The sequence below is a fragment of the Fundulus heteroclitus genome, chromosome 12 (assembly GCF_011125445.2).
Source record: "Fundulus heteroclitus isolate FHET01 chromosome 12, MU-UCD_Fhet_4.1, whole genome shotgun sequence".
Lineage (NCBI taxonomy): Eukaryota > Metazoa > Chordata > Actinopteri > Cyprinodontiformes > Fundulidae > Fundulus > Fundulus heteroclitus.
Window position 1 is genome coordinate 23,297,427 of NC_046372.1, and position 16,086 is coordinate 23,313,512.

At 38.1% G+C, this 16,086-nt stretch overlaps 1 protein-coding gene across 1 annotated transcript in view; it reads left to right on the top strand.

Moving 5' to 3' along the window:
• LOC105939651 (hexokinase-2) overlaps positions 1-16,086 on the top strand; it is a 93,129-nt gene that overhangs the window by 63,734 nt on the left and 13,309 nt on the right. Inside the window, exons 6-7 of the mRNA XM_036144299.1 lie at positions 11,455-11,550; positions 11,703-11,802. Coding sequence (XP_036000192.1) covers positions 11,455-11,550; positions 11,703-11,802 — 196 coding nt within the window. The remainder of the gene's footprint in view (positions 1-11,454; positions 11,551-11,702; positions 11,803-16,086) is intronic.

Below are 16,086 nucleotides of genomic sequence, written 5' to 3' on the forward strand. Positions count from 1 at the left end.
TCATTGATATTCTGGAGCTGTCTTAACCCTCTGATGCATAAATCATGGAAGCATTGGTCAAGATTTCTTTCTCAAAAATCTTGACCAATGACCAAAGTTATTTTTTATTTATTTTTTTAATAACGTTATGTCATGAAGTTACAGAAATGTCAATTGCAGTGGACTACATGCGCCTGAGAACTCAACATAAAACATTAAGTGTTTATTGTAAAAAAAAAAAAAAGAAACAATTGTTTCATTTTATGCTTTTAAAAATATTTCAACATATTTTGTTGAACTTTCTTGGACTATTCTGTAGGCTGCCTCATTCTTTGCTGTGTTTGAAGTCTACAATATAAATAATTAGTATAGTTACACAAACTACAGCTAATCTGCACAATCTATACAAAGTATACACAAAATATACTAAAATGTAAATTTTAAATGAAAAGCGTTTATGTGTAATGTGAAAACACTGAATTATAAGCAAAACAATTACAAGACACTAAAGCAATTATATGACCTCTGTTTGAAAAAAATTTAATGGGTGATGCATGACGTCCGTTTTGGTAACATGGTTAATCATCATTTTCTACATATTGGACAAAACATTTTATATTTCAGACTGATAATATTGTTCCTTAGATGTTACTGTAAATCATCAGGTCCTTTTTTTTGTTACCTGTTGGGATCTTCTACCATGGAAGGATTGAGAGGATATGCGGACTACAATGGATAGAGGAAGTAAAACCAGATAGAGTAGTTTGTTGTGTCGATTCTTTGGCAGCCCTTCATAGTATCCAAAATATGAAATCAGAAAGAGAAGATTTATTATTAGAAATTCATCAAAGTTTATTCAAAATACAAAAACTTGCAAATGTAAAATTTCGTTGGGTTCCAGCTCATGTAGGATTAAATTGAAATGAAAGAGCAGACCAAATAGCTAAAAAAAATTATTAGACTAAATAATATTATAAACATACTGTATGTGAAAGGAGAAAAGTGAAACAGATGACTGTATAGAATGTAAAGTAGTAGAAAATGCAGAACATATTTTATTATATTGTAGGAAATATGATAAGGAAAGGATAAGATTAAAACAAAGGACAAGACTAATAGGAAGGGAATGGAATTTGAAAGGATTAATAGGAACAACAGGAGAGGGGATAAAGGAAATACAGAAAGCTGTTATAAAATATGTTAAGAATATAGGATTATACTATACATTTTTAAAGTTTGTAGGTGTTTGTATATGTGTGTGTGTATATATATATATATATATATATATATATATATATATATATATATATATATATATAATTATTTTTATTATTATAAGTAAATAAATAAATACTATTGATCTCATTAACGCCTTATAAATATCCACCAATGATTGTTTACTTGCTCCCCAATCTTTTCCTGCTACTGCTCTCAAGAGATTTATGATTTTCTTACACTTCGTCTCTATTTTTTATATACGTGTTCTCCATGTTCCTTTTTGGTCTAGCCATATACCCAAATATTTAAAATGACTTACTGTCTCCATTTTGTGACCATATAATTCCAAATTTCATTCATCTATCTTTTTCTTTTTTGTACATATCATATTACAAGATTTATTTGGCGATAGCTTAAAGCCCCATTTATATGACCATTTTTCAATTTCTCCTATTGCCTCCTTGGTTCTATTTCTTACTATTTTGGAATCTCGTCCTCTTGTCCAAATGGCCCCGTCATCAGCATATAAAGCTGATCCAATCTAATTTCATAAAAATATCATTAATCATTATATTAAATAATACTGGACTAATAACACTTCCTTGTCGAATTCCATTATTTATTTCAAATTGTTCTGAGATTTCAGATCCTACCTTAACTCTAATTCTTCTTTCTGTTAGAAAATCTAGAACCCAATTATAAAATATACCTCTAATCATATTTAATTTAATTAATAATCCTTCCCGCCACATTGAATCATAAGCCTTTTCTATATCTAAGAAAACAATGCTCATTATTTCTTTCATTTTAAATGCTTTTTCCATCTCATTACTTACTTTCACCACAGCATCCATAGTAGAACGTCCTTTTCTAAACCCACTTTGATATGGTGCATATATTCCTTTTTCTCAAGAGTATAATTTAGTCTTCTTACTAGTATTTTTTCCATCCATTTACATAAATGCGATGTTAGGGCAATAGGTCTATATGTCTTGTGCTCGCGTTCTCGTGACACGTCATCAGCCTCAGCCCCAGCACTGTTCCAATTGCCGAGAACACCAGAACGATGACATACCACATCCCCGGATGTTGTTCTCTCCCCGCCCTCTTTATCGAGCATGCATCAGAGCAGACTTGTGTGTTTTTCAGACTGACAACTTTCCCAGAAAGCACTGCGGCCGCAGCTTGATTTGAGACAGCGCAAACAGAGATCCCAGCGGTAAGTTAAAAATTCCCTTTTCTGCTGCTGTTGTTGTTTAAAAGTACGTATTCAGATCATTTGAGGCGAGAACATTATACTTTTAAGCTTCCCTATATAGCCTGTTTACAAAGTTATAACGTAATTTAAAAAAAATAAGTCCAACGTTGTGCGGAGCAAGGTGACCTGCAGACGTCCGAGGGTAACAGCAGCCAGGGCTGATGTTAGTCCGTCTGTAGTACACTTCTGTCGGCCTAGTAGTGTGCGTAGTACCGCTGGTTATGATTTATTTGTTTTTTGTTTATCTGACCGACGTGTGTTGCTTTATTAACTCAATACTTGCTGGAATAAATTGTAAAAGTCTCTCAAGAACGACAGCAGCATTTAAAATGAATAAATAAATAAAATCTACAAATGTTTTTCCTATCTAAGGGAGTTTCTTCTGAGTGAGGACACGAATAATTGAGAGGAGAAAGAGGGAAAGAAAACAATAGTAACAGTATATGAAAAAAACAGACATTTATTTTAGACAAATGTTTTATCTTTGGAACAGAGTGAAGGTGTAATATATTCAACAAATTATTAACAGATACTAACATGGTTTAAAACAAATAAATAACTTTTATTAACATCTTATACAAATAGACAACATCTACAAACATACAGTTAAAAAATAGTTTAAATGGAAATTCATTTACTGATCGTTTAATGTATTTTTACAGGTAGTGAAAAAAATGAAATGAAGCAGCATGTGTACATGACTACAACTGATCTAGGTTAGGTTAGGTCAGATCAGAATCAGAATCAGACATAGTTTAATAATCCCAGAGGGAAATTACTTTTGTTACATGCTCCAGATATAAGATAAGATAAGATAAGATAAGATAAGATAAGATAAGATAAGATGGGCTTTATTGATCTCACATTGGAGAAATTTACTTGTCACATCGGCTCAATAGTCAATAGTCAGAAGAAGGTGCCAAAAGTAGGAAAATGTGCGTCAGTTATATACAGTGTATCTTCATATATACAGTGGATCAAAAAGAAAATGAGAAAAACTAAAAATAAGAATACAAATACAGACAAAATCAAAGTAGGAAGATCTATCTCCTGTGGCCATCCATTTCAGCTCCCCTTCATTAAAAAATATTTGGAGGATTGGCACAGAAGTGTTTATCCTCACATATTTTGTTTCTGTTTCTTCCTGTAAATAAAAAATGCCAAATGTTACCATAATTGTTTTTATTTTCAATTCTCACCTTTTCACAGCATAAAACTATACCTGCTTAACATGCAGATCAATATAGTTCTCAAGAAAGAAAAGGTCAAATGTATAGTAAATGTAACAAATGGCCTCCCTTCTCTGGTGTTTTTACCATTTCACTGAAAGAATGAGCTGAACTAACTGCACATAATTTATAGATTGATCACTGTAAAGTTGGCCAGACATAGAAATATGACTTGCCCTTGTAATGATGAAATAGTTTATGGGCTAAAAAAGGGTTCCCCAAAGGTCCATCCTGGGTTCCTCCTTTTCAATATCTACATGCTCCTCTAGCTCAGATCATAAAAACATCATCAGCTACCATCACTATGCAGACGACACACAGCTCTACATCACCATGTCACCAGGTGACTATGAACCAGTTCAGAACCTGAGTAAATGCTTAGAAGACATCAATGCATAGATGTGCCATGGACCCGGTTCTGAAGTCCTCACTAAGACTAAGAACGTAGAGAACATGGACCCAGTTCTGAAGTCCTTCCACTAAGACTAAGAAAGTAGAGAACATGGACCCGGTTCTGAAGTCCTTCCATGGCTCCCTGGATCTCAGAGAATAGACTTTAAAATCATTCTGTTAGTCTATAAATCCCTGAATTAGCACCTAAATCCATCACAGACTTGTTATCAGGGCATCAACCCTCCAGACCACTCAGGTCTTCTGGCTCCAGCCTGCTCTGCAGAACCAGAACCAGAACCAGAACCAGACATGGAGAAGCAGCATTTAGTTCCTATGCTCCACTGATCTGGAACAAACTCCCAGAAAACTGTAAAAGTGCTGAAAGCCTGAGTTCCTTTAAATAAAGATTAAAAACACATTTGTTGAAGACTGCCTTCGACTGTTCTTGTTAAATTCTTCTGAAACAACACTATTTAAACTTTTCATTTTCCTATATTTTAATCATGTAAAGCACTTTGCATTGTCTTTGTCCTGAATTGTGCTATACAAATAAATTTGCCTTGCCTTATCAGTTGGGATAGATGGGCAAGCAAAGTCTGCCTTCTGAGCCTCCTCTGCCGCATTAATCTTCTCCTTGCTCGGATTTGCCTCCTTAATTGCGGCACCTCCTCTTCAGCCAGCTGGTAAAGCTGACCAACGACCAAAGCAACAGCAATATTGCTCATTTTGCTTCTATAAAATGCTGATTTTTAAAAAAGATTCAATCACCTCTACAACTACGACCAGTACAACTGACAACAAAGAAATTCCTGCTATTACTGTTTTTATACCCACAGTTCTGTAATTTTTTTAGATATTTTTTAGGCTTTTTAGAAATTGAAAATATATTTTTCAAAATGTTTTCAATAATTTATGATGGTGTAGTGTATAAATACTTTTTAATGTTAAATAAATGCTAAGGAACTTTGAGTGTAATGACGTCACGAGTCCTCGAGTACGCTTCTCTTCCAATACATAGAGATACATGCTGCGTACTAACGTTCTCGATAAGTCCGATCTTCCTATGTTCTTGCCAAGACTGGACTTGACGAGAACAGGAGTACGGACTCGCGTTCTCGTGAATTGAGAAACGGCCACGGCCTCCGTCTCCTTCAGCTATGCTCTGCTTTCTCCCTCTCCCTCTTGCAGTTACAATGACTGAGTACTGAATTTACCACAATGGAGTGTGGCAGCAGAGAGCATTCTAGACACTAATATGCAGTTTCACCATAGAAACCATGGAATTAAAGAGATATTTACTTTTTAGTAGCTGTCCACTACCTGTATGCTGTAGAAACATGTTTATTATATATAACAGATGCTGATTTTCTGCTAATCGGAAGGTGACCATAGGTTTATCTTTTGACAATGGGATTTATGACACGTCTTGCATTCATTCTTATGCTGATTCATCAGGAGTGGTGTGTTAGTTTTTTCACAAAGTCACTTAAATCTTAACGTATTTTTACATCTAGATGCACCAGCACCCACAGGTAACCTCAGCCGCACACAGACTCTTTTCGCCTCCCGTGGAGAAAAACAATGAAACCTTGGGATGTACAAGAAATCTTCTTACTGGTTTGAACATCAAGGCAATTTCTGAGCAAAATGAAGAGGATGCAAAAGTCCAAAGGTCACCTAAAAAGGAAAATACGATCCATACTTGTTTTAATGCTTAAAATACAACAAAAAATAAATAAATAGATTGAGATTCACTACCTTATTGTCATATACACTTCAGTGCACGCAACCAGGGTCTGTAACACACAGACATCATCAGTTCTCAGGTGAATATATGCGCCAAGGGCGTAGGTTTGATTTCAACTTTGGTAGGGACACTATTGGTCGAAAGCCTTATTGGTCTGACGTCATTGATCCTACGCAATATGCACACTCCTGATTTTTTGTTGCTTAACTTGAGCGTCAGGACGTGTTTCGTCTGCCTAAAGAAAAAAAGCAGCATTTCTTCCTACATTTATCCAAAATTTATACGCCCAACACACACTAGATGCTGTTTGTTTATCTTTAAAGCAGCACCGGATCTGATGAATGTCGAATTGGGACTTTTTTCCACTTTGAAAAAGTTTGCATTTGAACTTACCAGCAACAGAGACAGAGGGTAAAAACATGCCTATTAAACCAAATATAGTAAAAATATGTCTGTTGTCTAGATTTATCCTGTATTTTCTTTTGAAGATATAGAAATGCACAAAGATAAAGCCCACTCTTATTCTTTTTTATCTAAGATACTCTGTCTGCACCCTAAAACACAGCAAAATTATACATTCAAGGAACTGCAAATACACTTATTGTATTTACTTTGCACTGGAAGTAGAAGTGTCACTGACACTGACAGCATTTCAAATATTAAATTAAAATTTCAACAAATGTACAATTGGGTTGTTGTTGCTCTCTTTAGCCCATTTCATGTAATTTATCTTAACATTCCAAACACATTTCTTACATCATATATCTGAAGTGTAGATAACAGCATCTCCTTACCTACATTTTCTCAGACAACAAATTTTTCCCCTAACAATAGTGAGTTGTCAATATATAAATGTGCAGTAAATCTTAATACATAAGGAGCATGGAGGACCCAATACTGTATTTTAAGTAACATTCGTGACACCAAGATTTGAGTGTTTGTCCATTTCATCAGGGAAATGAGAACATATTAATATACTATTGGTATATACTAGTACGACTATTAAAGAACAGCAGATTAAACTTTAAGACATGTAAAGGCCTATATAAAATTAATTTTGCGACCACTTTAACAGATTAAATAATTGCTTACTTTTTTGGTGTATCAAATTACCCTTGTAATGATGAAATAGTTTATGGGCTAAGCCCTGATGATGAGAATGTCTAACTCTGCCCCTGGTTTGTACTAATTTACTAATGGACAGGGTGGAAATCTATGTACAATAAAACCAATCTACATGGTGTTCCTCTGTTTTATTTGTCTTTATTCTATTTTGAGAAGTAGAAATTGCAAAATAAATAGCACTTATATTTTGTGGAACCAGTATACCAGTATGAATCAAAACTTAAATCTCGCGCTCCAAGAACGCACGCACAGGCACACACGCACTAGAAAACAGCCAATCAGGAAGAGGAAAGGCGGAATTTAAGGCAGCACATCCAATGGGAGTGGAGTTAAACAGCACACAGCACAATTATGTGTGCTGCACAGTTAAAGGGACTGGACAGACCGGGCAGGCAGTGACCACGGTCTATTACTAGTCTGCTGCCGTGAGCGGGATATCTCTTTACTTGGCAACCTCTAGCTTGCTTGACGTTGCCATGACAACTTGCCATGAACTTGTGTTGATTAGGCCTCAAAATAATTAAATTAAAATCCAAATACATGTAATAGTAAAATTAAAAAGTCAAAATAATTTCCCAAAATATTCTTAAGAACTTTAGAAGTTGTGCAAATAATTTTTCATACATTTTTTAAATAACGGCCTCTCGCCACTAGGGGGTGCTGCAGCACCCCAAGCACCCCACCTTCCCATGGCCATGGCTATGGCTAACTGTGATGACAAAATGCTTGAAAACATAATTGCACTGTGATTTTTATTTTTATTTTATGTTACACCTCTCAAAAGAATCCTATTAAAGATAATTTGTCTTTAATTTTCTTTGTCCAGATGAGCAACACAGAAACAGACAACACTTACCTCCTCAAAGACGTTCCTCAGGAGATATCCTCTGAGGTATGTGCTGCTTAAAAAGAAAATGATCTACTGTTCGCAACAGATGTGTAAGCACTTAATGCCAAAAATAACTTTGTTTGGGAACTTGGTTCACCTTGAGCCTCCTCTCTTAGCATGTTAGCATGCTAACATTCTGTAACCTGTGTAAACCAAGAATTTATCTGGCTTTGCAGATGTATTTTTATTGAGAAGCCCCCATCAAAATGGTCTAAAAAATATCTATACTAATGTGGTGCTAATAATAGTTAGCACAAGAATGAACCTACAGCTATTCTTAGTGAGACTTAGTTTTCGTTTTAAATTGGTTTTGTTATTTCTTTTAAGTGCTTTTATGCATCATCTTTTTACTCTTGTTTTTAAATGTATGTGTTTTAATTCATAGCTACAGCACTTTGTATGGCATACATGAAAATGATTCCATATTCTTGACCATCTGATACACACAAATCTGATTGATTTCTTGATTATATAACTGATTTATTTCTGCAAAGGAAGAACAAAACTAATCACATTTATTCTATGGCCCTCAGTCAGGTGAGACGGTATTTAATGATAGATCTAATATAAGGGATTTTAATATTCCTAGTAATTATTTTTGCATGAAAACATGGTATGATCCCACCTATTTCACCCAAAACTCTGACAAACACCTACAAGTGCTGGTTTCCAGGTACTCAGTGTTCACTTCTATACAGAAAGCCCATAATTTCTTTATTTCCTTTTTTTTCTCAGCTATCACATTACACATGTCAGCCTAAATAATAATACATATAATTCAGGAATGATATCAAGGTGTTACTTTATTGGATCTGTTATACTAAATCTGTTGGTTGGGCAGTTCTTTTTGCGTCTCTCTTTGCAGGTGATGAAGCAGACTGAAGACATTTTATCATTCTCTCCCTTTTATCTCTTTCTTTGACCTCTTTTCTTTTTTTACCTCTTTTCATTTTTTGCCCCACCTTACCTGTCTGCATCCCTACACACCCTCCCGTTCCCTTAGATCAGCTGACCAGTTATTACTGAGGGTGACGAAGACGAAGCGTAAGCTCAGAGGAAACCGTGCTTTTTCCCAAGCTGTGGAATGACCTTCCCTTGGGCACGAGACAAGCCTCTTCACTTTCTGATTTTAAATCCCTTCTTCAGACACATCTCTTTTCCTTATCTTATGACACAATCTGAGATGTTGACTTTGTTTTACTTTTTTATTTCATTACTACTTACTCATTCTGTTTACTATTTTGTTTATTGTTTTATGATTAATTACTTGTGTTTTATGATTGTGTATAACACTTTGATCTTGTGGGTGTTTAAAGTGCTTCATAAATAAAATTGGTATGGTACGTTGTGTGTGTCCCAGGATCTGCTGATCTGTCTACTTCTCTGCGCAGGTGCGTAAGCACCTGGAGCCTTTTTGTCTTTCTGTGGAGAAGCTGCAAGATGTTTCTAATCGGCTACTGGAAGCTATGAAAGAAGGTCTGGACAAACAGATGCATGACAATGCATCCGTCAAGATGCTGCCCACATTCGTTACGGCAACACCAGATGGGACGGGTACGACTTTCACACTCAGTCAGTCACTCTTCAGTCCAGCTCATATGAACTGGACACCCACACACTTGGCTGTAGGCCACTGAAGGTGAGGGTGTAAAAGCTGAACATCTGAAGGACATTGCTCCTGCACATTTTTCATGATGAAGTTCAAGACTTTTACAGACTGACATTCACTGTGAATTTATGGGAGCAGGCTTTACTAAACAAAACAAACCTAACGACTGAAGAGAGCAAAGAAGGAAGAGAATTAGGGAGAAAGAAAAGTAAAAAAGAAGGAAGGGCATTAGGACACAGGGAAGGAAGGACGGAAGGTTAGACATAAGGATAGAAAGTAGGACATAAGGAACAAAGTATAGAAATGCGAGAGGTAGGAGACAAGAAAACAATGCCACAAGGTCAGAATAATAGAAAGAAGGGTGCAATTAATCACACAAAGAATAAACATCAGAAAATGGAGAGTTAAGACACTAAAAAAAGAAGGACACCAGGATGATGAAACCTTGGAAGATAAGGGTAGAATGAACAGGAGAAGCAAGGATACAAGAAATGACTGGAGAAAAGAGACCAAGCAAGAAGAGGGGGGTAGGACACAAGAGAGAAGGGCCAAAGGAAGGAAAAACAGAGTAATAGAAATCCCAGTGCAAAGAAGAAAGAAAGGATAAAAGAAGGAAAGTAAACAGGATGGAAACAAGACAGAAAAAAGGGCAGTGAAAGGGCCAATATTTAAGCATTGGAGTAGGGAGCAAAGGCTGGAAATGCAAATATCTTTGCATGAACCTTGTTTGTTTTTCTTTATTTAACCAGACCTGAAGAATCCTGAAAACAAATTTCATAAAATTCCAGGTGACTGTGGTAGGAAATGTTTAAAACAAAACCATCACCTGATTTGTTCCTGCATGCAGAGCAAGGAGACTTCCTGGCTGTAGATCTGGGTGGAACAAACTTACGGGTGTTTCACGTCAAATTATTGCCGGAGGCCAATAATTTGAAAATAAAGGCCGATACAGAAAAGCCCATCTCTCAGGAAATCAAGGATGGACCTGGAGAAGAGGTAACCCACATGGCCACCACAGCTTTATTTATGTCTGATGTTTTCAAGACAGGGGAGGATGTACAAGGCAAAACCAAGACACACAAATAATGAAACACATCAAAATGGGAGTCATTTGGGATTAAAAGTTTGACTAGTGAAATAAATCTGAAAGGAGTGAATGTAGTAAAAAAAAAATCATTGACTCCTTCTCTTACCTTGGTAATCCTGGGGATGAGAAACAGAGCTGCATCTTGTGAGTGGAGAGATCTGGTAAACCATAAATTAACTAGGACAAAGCTTGGCCAATAAGGGTGTCGTTTGTAGTGAGCAGAACTAATTTCTGAATTTTGCAGGGCCAAAGGTTACATAGTGCAATTGAGTCATTTTGCCACTCATGTTGAAATCAAAGGGGGTTCAGGGGGAAAAAATCACAAGAATGAATTCATTTGATGCAGTTCCTGTGGATTCTGGATTCAGTTTTGTCCCTAATTTAGGATTTAAAAATAGAAATGTACTGAAACACGGAAAAGATGGGTCAAATATAGGTTATTTGTATTCAGTTAGCTAATTTATTGGCTTCATTGTAAGAGAGAAACAAAGCTAAGCAGATAAGCTCTGGGTTAGTTTTTAAGTCTAGAGGATGAAAGAAAGCAGAGTCATATGAGAGAGAGACAGGACTAAACACTGATAAACAGGCCCAAATGTATCCGTAAAGATTAAGGGGAGGAAAGAAAGTGAATTCCAAAAATAAATCTGATTTAAATCTTGCTACAAATGGTGTGAACCTGAGACAGATGTGTGCATGTGTCCTTCCAGCTGTTCGACTACATCGCGACCTTAATTAGAGAGATCATCAAGTCGCAGGACCTGAAAGGAAAGCATGTTCCACTGGGGTTCACCTTCTCCTTTCCCTGTGAGCAGAAGAGCATTGACAAGGTTTATAATCCCAAACATCACTGCTTGTTACCACCCTCCCAGATGAAGACTGGTTCTGGATAATGAAGGACATTTTTGTGTTTGTGTGAGTAGAGCATCCTGATCAGGTGGGTTAAAGGCTTCAAATGCTCAGGGGTGGAGGGAGAGGACGTGGCAAACCTTCTGAAAGAGGCTATGAAGAAGAAAGAGGTCAGTGCACAACGCTCTCTAATCTCTAAATATCCCTCTAAATAATTGTTCAGTCGGCTTAACTTGCTACTGTTGTCCTTTTCTGAATGCTTAAAGCTTCTTTTCTTGAGGCAGATCCCAGTTTAACACAGTGCATGTCATTTTCTGTTCAGGACTGTGACATTGGGCCAGTGACCATGGTGAACGACGCAGCGGGTATAATGATGAGCTGCAGATACATTTACCCCAACTGCGACATTGGGATGATAATCGGTAAACACTGAAAAGATCAGGTGGCATCAACATAAATATAATTTAAAAAGTCAGAAACCACAAGAACATTAATGTTAACTTCAAACTACTACAACTATGTGCAAATATGCAGTTTAAAAAAATATAAATTAAAATTTCAAAGGTTGTGGCTTTAAAAGTTACATTTTGGTCTCTCATAAGACGAGAGAGGGTTTTTCTGCCTGTGCTGTGTTCCTTATGTCGCTTGTACCAAACTTTAAAGAAAAAATAACCCCCAAATTGACTTTTTTTGCACACATGGATTGCTTTTAGTGCTTTTTCAATTCAATTCAGTTTTATTTATACAGTGCCAATTCATGAAACATGTCATCTCAAGGCACTTTACAAAGTCAAGTTCAATCATATTATACAGATTGTTAAAAAAAACCCTCCTATATAAGGGAACCAGTTGATTGCATCAAGTCTCTCCAAGCAGCATTCACTCCTGAAAGAGCGTAGAGCCACAGTGGACAGTCGTCTGCATTGTCCATGGCTTTGCAGCAATCCCTCATACTGAGCATTGTTATGCCATAAGCTGGTTGAATATGCTTATTATTATTATTATTAATTATAATTTGGTATTATAATTTAAATAATAAATCATTCAACTCAAATTTCCGCTATAACAAATATAGTTCAAATGGTGGTGATGTTAGCTATAAGCTTGTAAGTATTTATACCACTAATGCATTAGTTAATTTGCTGTTATGAACTCATTTATGCTGGAATAAATGATCAGGTCGGACTGTTAGCCGACGAGGTTTATCCAGCAGGCTGTGAGAACCCCAATGTAACTGCAATTAGAGTTTAAATCCTTATTCCTTATCACCATCCAATGATATTGTCTCTGTATTAATATCAGATGTTAACTCCAAAGGAGGTTAGCTCTGAATTCTGAATACCCAGGCAACTGTGAATTGGACTGAACACAAAACAATGTCTATTCCGCAGTCGTTGGTTTTATTGAACCAAAAGCAATTCCCTGTTACAGTAATTCTCTGATTCAAACAACTTTGGAATTCTTACTCATTACTAAACTAAAACATGCAAAATATATATGTGGAAATAAAGAACAAAACAAAAATAAGCAATGGATTAAAATGAGCGGTTCGCAGATCTTAACTTAACTCGCAGTTGTTTAACACCGCCCTCGAAACATCGGCATTTGACGTATCAGCATTGACAGACAGAACAGCTTCGGGAATCTCACTGGACGCTTTGATGTCTTACCAAAAGCTAGTTCAGCTAAGCTCCCTACAGTTAAGATACACGTCACCCTCCCAAGATGGCTGCTACGATGACGTATGAGGGGAGGTCCTAATGACGTAACCACGCTTACGCTGATGGGATAATGCCTCGCTTCGAGAGGGCGCAGCTAACTGGGAGTTTAAAGCAAAGCCCGTGACTTGAGCTCGGACAAAGAGATTAAACTGATAAGAAAAAGCGAAAAGAGAGAGGGGGGAAACAGGGAAGAAGATGAAAGGAATGAAGCAGTAACCCACGGCGGGGTTCTTGATGGATCACAAATCAACACAGCACAATCAATTGTAAAATGCATGCACATACAAAGAAAATGTTCAGCACAATAATTCCAACTTCGTCGTGGAATAAAAGCATTAACCAACACCTACAAAGTTCTAACGCCTGCCCAGGCACTTCTAAACACCATGTTGGTGAGACAGAAATAAAAGGGGAGACCCCGTTACTTTGAGGTGCCTCGGGGCTGGTCCGGAGCGCTCCGAGTATGCGGCTTTCTGGACGCGTCTTGACGAGCGCAGTTGTCCGCAGGCTGCAGCGGGATGGGGAAAAAGCTCCTTCGTTTCTTCCTCCGGGTTCAACAGTCGCTTTGTTGGCCAGACAAAGCGGGATCCTCTTCGATCACTGGGAGATACGGCGTCTCTCAGTCTTTTGATCAGAGGGAATTTAAAAGTACTTATTTTAGTCGACCTCCTGTTATAAAAAGCAGGGAATAACCGTTGCGTCGAAAAATCTCGGTCCAGCGAGCAATCGAACACGTGGCGTGGGATTACCCCAACGGAGACAGCTGTGTGTGTCTTCTCGGGTTGGCTAAAAGCCAGGGAAGAAGGAAGATTGTCATGTGTGATCGGCTTTTATAGCCATCACCATAGCAACCTTATCTTGATCGGCGGCCATTTTGCCGTGTTGCGTGATGGGAGTTGGTGGCCATTTTGACCACATGAGTTGGTGGCCATTTTGACCACATTGCATCATGGGTAACGCAGTCCGTTACGTCCCGAATTGATGCAGTTTTCGTCACGTATGAACTGGCACAACATACCCCCCTTTAGCTTTGAAGAGTGGGATGCTGGTCACAGTCTTTAAAGCTACAACCAAGTCCATTCTGGCGTGACGAAAATCCGTTGTGCATGAGTGGAACAACCTAATAGTCTTTCTAGTAGTCCATTGGGATTCATGCAGTTCAGTTCATCATCCAAGAGGAGGAAAAACAAAGCATTCATTGTGCCTGGGTCAGTGACCTAGCCTGGGCACGACTAAGCTATAGCTAGTCATTTATATTGGCTAATAAGGCAACAATAAAGTAATAATAAAAAAAGAAATGCAAACTTCACAATCACCATTGTCAATACATTCATTGGTCATCAGGTTTGAACTTTGAACCAAAGAAAGGAGAGAGGGAAAAAGGGAAAGGAAAGAGACAGCGGTTCGTAGTCTAATCAGCTTATGGCCTTCGAGGAGCTGGTGCTACGAACCTGGGAGCGACAAAGGTGAGGGCGTCAATCCTGGTTTGCAACTGTTTGATCTGCTTGTATGTTGCATACGCCATCGCAGTAGTGATGGCCCATCCAAATACAAGGAGAACCACAATAATGGTCATAATGTGAGTGTCGGTCGACTCTGTAGCTCTGGGGAAGCGAAGCAGAGGGACCGAGCTCAACTCTGATGGAGTGAGACTGAATTTAATCAGCTGGGTGCCTGCAAGTAAAAGCTGTCTTTCAATGCCGACATTAATGCTGAAATTGTATCCCTTAAAGACATCTATTATTTCAATCTCTGAGTCATATTTGTCAATGTCAAGGTGATGCAAAACCATGTTTCCAATGTGGACTACAGCACCTTGAGGTGGGGAACAGAAAATGGTTTGGTTGGGCAGTTTCAGTCTAGTAACTGTGTCATGCTGCTCGTAGGATAACGGGGCTTCTGCCTCCGGGGTGCTAACGAGCCAGCGGTTACCTGCCCGCTCAATTTTGGTTTCCACACCTGCATCTTTAAGGGTCATTCTAGCCTGACAGTTCTGTTCAGGGGATTCATTCCTTAGACCACACAGGTAATTGGTAACGTCTCTGATAAATGGGTTGCTTGGGCATACCCAGTGGATGTCTTTGGTTTTGGTACACAAATCCAAATTAGGGACTAAATAAAGTTTGGGGTCAGCATCATGATAGGCCAATATTGAGGGAGTTTGTAGGTGTACGTGGGTCTCACCTTGCCAAAAACCGACATTCAATACTGATTTAAGCCTATACACATTAGCTCTTTCAATGATGGGAAGGTTTAGCATAAATCCTATCTCCAAGTTGTCAGGATTTACAAATATCGGAATTGCACTACCTAGGCTGTACGCCAGGTGCGTTTGTGGTGGTTGCAGTGTTTCACTAGAGGCAGATTTGAGAACTTTTTCAACCAAATCTACTGGTACCAGGTACGGAGGAATCCGTCCTTCAGCAAGGCTGTTTATGGATGAACTAACCTCTCCAGTGAGGTCCTGCATTAAATCTCTAACAACCTGAGTATACATCATGTCATTCTTTACCACTTCTGTGAGCGTTTCCAAAGCAATGCATGGTGTTATGGCTGAGTGTGAAATTATAGACGTGAAGTTATGTATGGACACTTGCTTTATTAGTGCATGTTTAAAGTGTCCTGATTGAACATGCACTTGTCCTATTTAATGCTATGCATTGTTCTCTTCGGCGGGGGTGGAGTTAGGCTCCGTTCCCTGTGAGGAGAGTTTAGTGGACGGTTTAGTTCGGTTCGAATGAACCCATGTGTACTCTGGACTTTGCACGCGGGCTTCTAGGTTCTTTCGAGGCCACGCGAAAGTCGTTTGGAGACAGTCTTTTAAGTCAGCGACGCACTGGTGTGCCGTGTAGACGGTTGTCACACTGACGTCTTCGGGCTGGTAGATGAGATTCAGGGGAAGTGTCCTTTGTCTTCCTGTCATCATCTGGAAAAGTGTCACCCCTGTGGAGCATGGTGAGGTAGAGCGGATTAGCATTAGGACCA